Genomic DNA, 10426 nt, shown 5'->3' with positions numbered 1-10426 from the left:
GCCTCAGCTATCGTGTCGTGGGCTACTGCAAACTTCGATGTCTGGGTGCCTAACGGGCCCAATTTCCGCCACTTGGTATTTTCTGAACTATTTCAGAAAACTGGGTCTCATCTGAAAAATGTTACGTTGTCAAGTTATCAACTGAAACAATTAAACTGGAAATTGTTTCCAAGTGTTGTGCAGAGCGCGACCGACTGAAAATCATTCTACTTAAAATTTGACAAAATGAACGGACAAATATAAACAGTAAACTCCACGTTCGCCTTCAGGGTGTGACACCGTTTACCATTAACCCGACTTCGCTAGATACCGTCTAGTTCCGTCCTTGTTAAATCCACCTATTCAAGAGGCATTCACTTATAGTTTGCAAAAAATGCACCGAAAGTTTGAGCACCATTTTTGACGAGTCGAGCTGCCAACGTTAGACAGCTGTGACGGAAAAGAATTACCGCACCGTATTTTGTAGGTACTCATACGGGTAAAACAGTGCCAATACGAATCGATACCTTTCTTTTTTTTTACTTGTTCTTATTAAATATTGTTTATATTACATTATTCGTATTGTATCTCTTACACCATATATTTTTATTCTCTTTCTATGTTTATTACTTACGTGAAATGGATTCTGAGACATCTATGTTGTTTTCATTATATGTTAGGTTTTATATTATTATGTGATTGAAGTTCTCGAAAACATTTGTGTATAAAGTAAAAGAAATAATAAGACACATTCAGCTTTTTTGGTGAGAATTGCTCCTTGACTTCTACAGCCCGGGACAGGCTTTAAAGCCACCGCGAGAACAAAATGCGTAACCGTAACTTTGTCATTTCCCCATGCAAGTTAGCAAAGTGGGCTAAAAGTTACAGGTAAAATCATCGACTCACCTATAGCTTATTGTGGAGGCATGGCAAAAATGTTTGAATTAAGCATCAAGGCTTGAGTTAAGGTACGCAGCCTTATTATGCACTGCCTCATGCTATAAATCAGACGGACATACACGGATAGCTGGCGAATTTCACGAAAAGTATGCCGCATTTACTAAATCGCCATATATACTGGTATTGTTAACATATTATAACTGGACCTGGCCACGTTCGTAAATAGGTACGACCATCGTGCCTGCGTCCACCAACTCGCAGCGCATAGAGTTGATGGTTTCAAAAAAAAAAGCAAGAAATATCGCTAAAAAAAAATCTCAAATAGCGTAATCTACTGCCAAACAAACCTTTGCACTACCATACATCACGCGATAAAAAAAGAATTGACGTCTACAAATGACCCATCCCATCGTTTATCTACTCCCCATTTATTTGGTCTCGTAACTATTCATAGCAACACTCCCCCCTTTCCCCAAACAATCCTCTTGTGATCTTGCTCATATTCGATACATTTATTTAGAATAAATATGAAGGCAGTCGACTCATTCAAAATAAAGATGGCTACGCAGGTTGCGGGGCGATTTAGTATGCCAATAGAGAAAAAGTCTGCCTCTATACAAACGTTATCACACAACGTTTCGGTGCTCCCCCGAATGTTTATGTTCCTTTCGTAACAGAAATTAACGTTCGAACCGTCCATCGAGTTTATTTCATTGAGCTGGTCGGAACTAGCACGAGGTGAAATGAACAGCAGGATAATCCCAAGTCTAACTCTTGCAAAATGCGTTCTTTGTATGAAAACGATAACCGCAACACTAGATTCTGTCAGACAATTATGTTTTAGGTTAGTGATACTTCATATTTTTTCGAGTTTCTCCGCCCGGACAATCGGGTTGTTTCTCAGAAGCTCTAGTCGTCCTTGTTTTTTATAATCAAAACAGCAATTATGCAGTTCCGCGTAACGATGTTCCGAACAAAATTTTTTCCCGCACCTGCAATAAGCATTCAATTCCACGAGCGTCATTGTTCGCTTTTATTGTAGACGATATTAAATGTCTAAAAAAAGCAGCTCTGATTCATTTGAATCGAAGCTCCCATCAATATGTCATGTCCGATACTGGCGTCAGCAATCCAGAACGCTCTGAAGACGATCTAGTGCAATTTTGTTCTCAATCCTACGCTCCGGAAAGGACTATGATTTTTTGATAGTTGAAATAAATGTTTTCCCTATTCTAGCCCCTAGAAAACCATTCGCGGTTATCTAACCTAAACCTAAATCGTCACGAGAACGCTACTAGTAGATACCTTGATTTCATATAGGCGCGTACGGTACTAGCTTTGTGCTGGGTTTTTCCCGGGTCGAACTACTAATGTTATCCAAGAACCGATGAACGTCAAAAAACACGCTCTGAAATAATTTGCCGACCATTGTCCATATGGAATGTGTAATGGCAACTCAACCTGTAACTAACATGAACCAAGACCACCAACACGCGGCAATAGCCACTGACCAGGATTCGAGACGCTGCCTGCTTTCAATATTCGTAGAACGATCAGCAATAAACAATATGTCCTGCGAATCTAGCGATTAGCTAGGTTCCACAACAAATCGTTTTACGCGTTATTAGTTCTTGAAAAAGGTACCTGCAGTCATAGGTTGAGGCAAGTCCAGTTTTCTTATTACAATGAGAACATTTCAGCTTATTGTCACTATCCACTTTGTTACGTTTTTGTCTCTTCGCCTGATGCTTGGGTATTCGAACTTCATGGGTCGTTACTGCGTCATCTAGATGAGCGAATGTTTTATTTGTCGGGGCGGATGCAATACATATATCCTTAGCGGGAGACGACTCATCATCTCCATTGCCGGAGGCATGCTATACATACAAAAATATCGAACGACACAAACTACGGTTGGTTAAGGAAGACTCGGATAGTTTTATCTAAGGCTTGCTTTTATTTGAAAAAGCACCATCAAAACGAGACGCTTCCATTCCTCCTTGAGTTACTAGAAAAGCTAACAAATATACAAAATTCCTAGAATTAGATATTAAGTTCGCTTTTTTTTTTATGGCTTCCAAATGTCACTTCATGCAACATTTGTTAATACGCGTATTATGTGGTAAACTGAACGATCTTAATCTACCACGAGTTGACTCCGCGTCGCAGACTATATCACTTGAAGCCATTTCTCCTAGGAAAACGTCATTAGTCTCCTGCTTTTCCACTTACATCGCGTTTGCGCTCTTTTATCTGCTGCTATTTGATACAGGGAGAAAGACCTGCATTTTATGAAAAATGCTTTCTACACGTTGCGGCTTCTCAGTATGTATAATATTCTTCTAAACTAAACATTGCTAAACGTTGCTGATCTAATGTGAAAGCTATCTTAACATAACATTAAAACATAACAATTCCAAGAACAAAATAAGCACAGAGTACGTACTAGCGAATTACTAGAAAATTACTAATTGGAACTTTGACTCGATGTGGGAAGTTTTTAACTAAAAACTTCCCAGATCGAATCCAAAAAAGTTCCAGAATCAAAATCTCAAGATCAAAGCTGAACTCGAAAGTGCTTCTTTTGAAAAATCTTCCTGAAATAATGGGAAAACCATCGAAGATATGATCAGCAGTGGGTCCGATGATTATAAAAAACCACTCAAAAAACTTGTTTTTTGAGTGGTTTTGTTTAAGATCAAGGAAATTTGCTTTTGATTTTTAATATCTTTTAGTGGGAACAGTAAGAATCGTCGATAATAGCAGATCGTAAAGGTGTCATCGTAAAATTGAGCTCCTTAGTTTTTTTACATCAAACGCAGCTATAGTAGAGTTGGCTACGTCACAATATAACTGCACAGTGGTAAAAGAGGAGAGCCCCCAATAACGTGTCTACTGGATATATAACTGGATTTCCCATTTAGGACGACCCCGTGTCCTCACCGAATTTAACCATACTGAATAGCACCGAATAGATTAGGTTGAATTTTACGATAAACCTTTCTGGGATGTATACGATTGTCGGCCGGGCACGAGGCAGTCTTCATTGGCATAAGGGTACGAAGAAGTCCACAGACCAGTAATGCAACCGCTGAACAGGAAACTGCTCTACGTAGTTATGCGACTGCGACTCTTAAGCTGTATTCTGCTAAATAACACTGGAAAAGCTAACCCATACTCAGAACATCCGATAAAGATTACGCGAACCTCACGCATATTCTGATAATTGTTAAATGGTATTATATCGTTGATTGCCTCTACAAATGCGATGCTCCTTGCTACGATGAAGTGTTCTATGGGGAAAGTTTTAAAACACACATTCGTATCGGTACCCGATACACCGCGCTTTGCCTCAACGGCTCGCAGCTATGTTTTTACAATCAACCAATGCCAATTTAAAACACTGCTTGATTGGAACGCTGAATGCGTTCAATAAAAATTTCCTAAACTTTTATAAACACTTCGTCACTTTGACATTTGTATTTACTGTGGCGAGATCAGGTAAACTAGCGTGTTACATGTATATTTTTTTACCGGGTATTGGATAGAACACAAAACGATCTGTTTCCAATTGCCAGCCTTGACAGTGGTTATCTACAAATTCACATTGAGCATCTATTTGATTTTAACATAGCGATTTAGTGGGGATCTTGACATCCGAAATAGCAGTTGTCGGAATGGACGGATAAACCATATTTGCTTGTATATAAATAGTCTATGTCAGTAGCTACGCTTGACTGTTGTGCGTTTTTAAATCAAAATGATAAATGCGATAATTTCAAAATACGTATAAAGAGCCAGTTTATACAAGAAATACAACGCCGATATGAAATGTAACATATATGTACTATTTTTCTGTAGAAAATCGCTTTTATTATTTTATATTTATTTTATAATAAATATGTCGAGCTTACTTTATAATGAATATAACTGTAAGCGAAAGTTAATATTTCGCCTATATTTGTGTTCTTATTTTTTATTATAATTGTCCCGAAATGTATCCGACAAAGCTTTCTTTATAGGTGCGTTTCGCACTTGATAAGTAGACGATAGCAGTGCTATATTAGAAGTTCTACCTGAGTTTAAATGCGGCACAGTTCACAGTGAGTCTGTTTACAAATTACTTCCCACAATTTTTCTTAAACACAATTTCACAAAAGCAAGTCGAATAGGTAAATTCTTTGAGGTGAAATAAAAACATTTTTCATGAGTGAGGTATAAACCACCAACTAGTGACATGTAATAAAGCGATAAACGCCGAGAACTATCCACCTCTGATGTAGCTCACTAAATTGTATTTTTACAATTTAGTGAGCTAGATTTCTACAAATTAGCTCATTAAATTGTATATTTACAGTTGAGAAAAACCACCTTTTCCAAACGACTCCTCTAGTATAAAGAGGTCAGTCGCAGAGGAACATTTCTTCTGAGCAATAGACTTCAATCACAGTTGTTCATCAAGATGCGTAAAACATGAACTTGACGAAAAACCCTACCTTTCGTTTAAGTGGTACTTTCATTTTACCGAAGTGTGCGTCGCCGACTTGGTCTTTCCTCGATTCGTTGTCTCACAACATTAGCAATGCATTGAAATCGGGAAGCGCCTCCTTTCTATATATGAAACAATCTTTTTTTTTCTTTACTTTGACTTGACATAAAGGATACATTGAAATTTTATGTAGTGTGGGACGCACTACCCCACGCATTAGTATTACTTCAGCGACTATCCTACATCAAAAGTCCGTTTGCTAACCTTGTTGACTTCAGACTTCCACCCAAATGTTACCTATGTCATCACTAAATGGATTAGATGCTCGGGTCTCCTTTTCTCTTCTTCCTCCTTGAGGTCGTCCTATGTTCACACGCCTACTCTACTCTTCTAGGCGCTCCTATTTTTCTTGGGAGTTCAGCGTCTCCGATAAACGACAATTTCTTTCACTGTCTGCTGGCGGATATAGGCATACGCGGAACTTTGCGAAGTTTCTCTCCAGGCAATGCGTCGCGTCTCGTAATCGTGAGCTCCATATCGCTGGTTCCGCCCGACGCGTATGGTACGTAAGTTTCCACATCTGTTTTTGCCATATATGTATATAAAACCGTTCGTGTCCTATGAGCATCTTTGTCTTATGATATGGGCATTCATACCGTAGATCAAAATGAGGTATCACTCTTTTTGTGCACTTTCTCATCCATCCTGTGTAGTCTGATGTGGGACGTCCGCACTCTTCATTTTATTTCTCTAGATATGGAATAATCCGCTGATATTGTACCGAGCTTTAGTCAACTTCGAGTTTAACATGAAAGGTACTGGCCGTATCGATGCGGGAGTGGTTTCAGTCATCAGGCGCACGTTACTATTTGTTAAAGTTAGTTCTTATCTATCTACCTATATATCATAAGCATTTCCAACAACTTTGGTAGCAAATGGACTAATAATATTTCATTAAATATAACGCTGTTTACGGCTAGCGTGCACTGCGGGCTATAGCGTTAACCTAATTAACTAATTTTTTTCTCTTGAGGCTTGATGGCACAGCAGCAAGCCGCAAGAGAAATAGAGCCCTAACCTATAGAAACTTACCTGTAGGTATTGGCTAATTGTGTTTGATTCATTAAATACTTATCTAAATCTAAATAGTCCTAATCACACAAAGGTTTCAAATAAATCAACGATGCTGTTCTAGTTCGTTCGTCAGGTAGTATTGTTAAGGTTTTCTGGTACCCTACTTACTGGTAGTCATTGTTTAACAATAACAATAACTTATGCCCAGGCTTTGTGTGATGATAAAGGATGTGTTCAAAGGATGACCCTCATAATAAAAATAATAACTGGAAGATATGGGTCTTTAACTCATGTTTATGGCGTTTTGCTCCTACATCAGGCCTTACATCTTTAAACTGACACAAATCAAAATAATGTTTGTTAAAGTATATTCAAATAGTACTAAAATAAGTATTAATATCAAAAATTATTAAATCGCTTCCTTCAATAAGGTAAACTTAATTAAGATTGAAAACCTTTGTCTGAAGCAAATGCACCGCAGAATAATAACTTCGTCGAGAACAAATTTGCAGCGAATCCTGACCGAGGATTTGTCTGTATCTGCTTCAAATTTAGTTAAATACCGCCCTTATATAAGGAAACTAATTTGAGCATCACATCGATAGCAGTCAATGTCGATACCCTTTCATGACTAATGACTTCATGCTCTTCCCGAAAAGTCAGGATTTTTGTAGGCTACTGTAACAATAATATCGGGACAATAATACCTATGACCGGACAACTGATGAGATATGTATCGGTTGTAATTACCGTGGTCTGGTTGGTAATCCTTGATTGTCTGCTGCGAAACTTCAGATATTTTTTTTGTTACAATACAATAGAGTAATATCAATGAACCGGAACAGAGTTAAAAGTAGAAGCAAATCGTAAAAACCTTAATTCAATCAAGTCCACCTACCGCAACATAAAAGGCTGGAATATGTGCTGTGATAACCTTATTGGGAATCAAAGACGCTTCGTGTTAACGTACGTATCGTACTGGAAATTTTCGCTATTTGAAGTGACCTCGAATTTTGAATGGATTTGAGATTCGGGACTCGGGTTCAGTACGATCCTGGCGTATACGCATCGAACTCTACCAGTTTTGCTGCAGGTATTCTAATCTATTCTGAAGGTAAGAATCTATAATTTCTAAAGACATATTATTCCTTTTGCACGAGGAAGGTACGTATGGCAAGCGAACAAAAATTGTGATCACGGGCAATTATATAACCCGTATAGAAAAACATTATGATCTAATTTTGTTTACTTCCTGAAACCAATTATTTACCGATAAATTATTTGCTTAAACAATCGATAACGATCACGATTTTAATTATGACTATGGCAGCGAGCATCACACCGAACAATCCAGTAATTATTAATGAAAGTCGATAGGCATACAAAAGGATTTTGCGACCCAAAAGGATTTCATGTAAATGTGTGTAAAAAATACAGCCTGGGATGTATGTAGAAGCTTCAGTATTAGTTCGGTTTGTTTTTTTTATTGACGGCTGCCGAACACAACAATAAGATAATAACAATATAAAAGTAAAAAATAATAAATAATTGAAACGTTTCTTATTTTTTGACTAAAACGCATCGCATTTGATTTTCGCAGGAGAGAACAGAAAATTTGTAGCATACGCAAGAAAATAGTATTAGCTGACCTCAGACTCGAGTATTAGTGAGGTTAAGTTTTAAGTCATGTGTTACTTTTGAAGTAATTCTATGCAGCGCCAAAGTAAGTTGATTCTATATATTGTATATAACAACTCGCATATTCAGCCAACTCGTCAGGTGCACACAAGTGAGAACTTCGAAAAAAAAAAATAAAACAAGGAAGCCACCTCTCATTTTCAGAAGTATTTGTTTGCATCTGATAGCGAACATACGAATAGTTGTATTACTAACTTATAGCTCGAAAAAAAAGTAATGCACGCTATAAGACCGCTATTCGAGAACCGATCATATTGATACGAGCGTAGTTACTTAGCGAATATGTCATAAAATAACGTAATTCAATTAGGATATGCAAAAAGCTAGAAGGTCAAGAATGCGTTTATTTGCAACGTTTGTATACATTTATGCCGGTAGTTGAAAAGAAATAACCCATAAAGACGCTATGATTATTTCCGTTGATCAAGGTTTCGTAAGTTGTTTGTATCTACGTTTGATCTACGCACCTTACCATGTACTGTTCTTTACGAGTTTTAGTTATTCGTTTATTACATATAGGACAGTCTTATTTTTCCAATTCGTACCCGATGTTCGATTGGTTTATGTTGGATGATTTAACCCACTGGTCGTGTTAGTTGTTTTGTCTAATTTACATGGAACACCAAAATATAAAATTGAAACTTCAGAAGAAAAAATACAGAGGGATTATAGCTTGCCAACATATATCCATTGATTTGCGACGACGCGCGAAGCTTGATACAAGTACTTCAACCGATCGCCTGCTCGCTAGCTGCCGTCACAATAGACGATTTGGTAAATGCAATCCAAGCTGGACACTTTTTTCCTCCCCCACCGTCTTTTATTTTTAATGCACAGTTAATGAAACCCATAGAAGCTTGCTGGTCGCTGTAAACCTATACTACCAGAAAAGTCGTCAAAGCCCGCTTACATCAGTAGCTACACGTACTTAATGGTCTCCTTGCACTGAGGAAATGCTTTGCCTACGTCGGCCAAACTGCGCTGCTTGTATGTAGGACATAAGAAACAGGAGCTGCAGGCAACGAAACGATGCTAGTAATAAAAAACGCAAAGATCGTCTTGGAAGCGTCGGATGCGCACTAAAGCGATTAGCAAATAAAATATTGCTGTTACGTGCCAGAGTTAGCGACTGTCTCCAGTTCCATAAGGCAAACCATGCAACAAAAACGGGATAGAAATCATTGGTCATAATGGCCGTATTTCATTGGACAATAATCATGATAATAAAAGTGTCGAAAAAAGTTGAATTTTAGTTTGATTATACATTTCGTTGTATATTTTTTTTTTTAATATCGGGGACGCACAAGCGCACCAAGACTCCGGATTCTCTCTCGCTGACATACGCCGCGAACTTTCTGGGAAAAAACGATGCCATTTTGTGAAGGTCGAGAACTCGAAGATGTCGCAATTGCTCTGCTTTTGCAATTTATCAATGCCTCTCAATTGATACTTTCGCTGGCTCGTTGTTTTATTACGATAATGAGACTTTTCTTTTGACCACAACCCGGAAGATGTTCCTAATGACGGGTATAAAGTACGCGAATTTGAGCAAAGGAGCAAATTAGAGTGTAGTCCCTCGAATACGAACTCTTGCAAAGCTACATCGTTAGGGAATAGTCGAAGTACAAGCCAAAGCTTAAAATCTTGCCACAATACAACATATCTGTGAGCTTGATTTTCTGAGTATATAGATTTTTTCTAGAGACGGTAGACTAGATTATCTTTGACAAGAGAAATAACTGTATCTTGACTTTACCAGCAAATATGTTTCCGAGGCAAACATCAAGTGTGCTACTTTATACGATACACTATGGGAATTCGAAAAGTTCTACACGCGCTAAAAAGCGTGCAAGTATTTTTGCATTTGTTGAATATTTTTTTGACTCGACCACAGAGGACAGCGCACATAATAATGCATATTGTGTTTGTCATTAGACCCGCTGACCTGGAAACGGGCAAGTCTAAGTCTGTTTGGATAGTATGGCTGTCCGTGTAACCTCACCTGTCCTGCTTAGTTTGTTTTAGCGCCTATTGTTCCAGCTCGATTTAAAAGGCCACACAAAGCGACATTTACCATTTGAACGGGCGCAAGTTGGGTCGTTAGATAATTAACTTGCTACACAAATCCCCTATGAAAACCTTTTGTCAAACTTGCGTTGCGGCCCTAGCTTTTTTCGGCTGCACACCATTTTATTTGAGTGCAATTGAACGCTGCTCCATTCGACTGCATCTGTAACCACTTGATCAATGAGCACTCCAACGCAGTGATTGATTAAGAGTACTTTT

The 10426-nt window shown here is 38.2% G+C and overlaps 1 protein-coding gene across 4 annotated transcripts; it reads right to left on the bottom strand.

Annotated features, from left to right (window-relative positions):
* Positions 1-8328, bottom strand: LOC111247106 (uncharacterized). Of its 4 annotated transcripts, none has more exons than XR_002671963.2 (4): positions 5376-8328; positions 2524-2756; positions 2185-2346; positions 1422-1871 (listed from the first exon to the last, which is right to left on the bottom strand). XR_002671963.2 is itself a non-coding variant. In XM_086984255.1 (4 exons), the coding sequence occupies exons 1-3, from the start codon at positions 5397-5399 to the stop codon at positions 2212-2214; spliced, it is 333 nt and encodes a 110-aa protein (XP_086840381.1). In that variant the 5' UTR covers positions 5400-8063; the 3' UTR covers positions 1422-1871; positions 2185-2211. The 4 variants fall into 4 exon arrangements, 3 of the variants coding, with proteins under 3 accessions (XP_086840382.1, XP_086840381.1, XP_022653408.1); XM_086984255.1 differs by having other exon boundaries at positions 2185-2287; positions 5376-8063; XM_086984256.1 differs by lacking the exons at positions 1422-1871; positions 2185-2346 and adding an exon at positions 1-111 and having other exon boundaries at positions 5376-8059.
* Between the last annotated feature and the right edge of the window lie 2098 nt (positions 8329-10426).

The sequence above is a fragment of the Varroa destructor genome, unplaced genomic scaffold, assembly GCF_002443255.2.
Source record: "Varroa destructor unplaced genomic scaffold, Vdes_3.0 BEIS01000003.1, whole genome shotgun sequence".
NCBI lineage: Eukaryota > Metazoa > Arthropoda > Arachnida > Mesostigmata > Varroidae > Varroa > Varroa destructor.
This window is presented reverse-complemented; position numbering and strand designations above follow the sequence as displayed.

Excerpts from the sequence above, each read along its gene's own strand:
- LOC111247106 (XM_022797673.2), bottom strand. The coding sequence starts at position 5,399 with ATGAAAGTACCACTTAAACGAAAG. Across the intron at positions 2,757-5,375 it reads AAGTACCACTTAAACGAAAG|CATGCCTCCGGCAATGGAGA; the intron begins GTAGGGTTTTTC and ends TTGTATGTATAG. Across the intron at positions 1,872-2,523 it reads GCCTCAACCTATGACTGCAG|GTGCGGGAAAAAATTTTGTT; the intron begins GTACCTTTTTCA and ends TGCTTATTGCAG.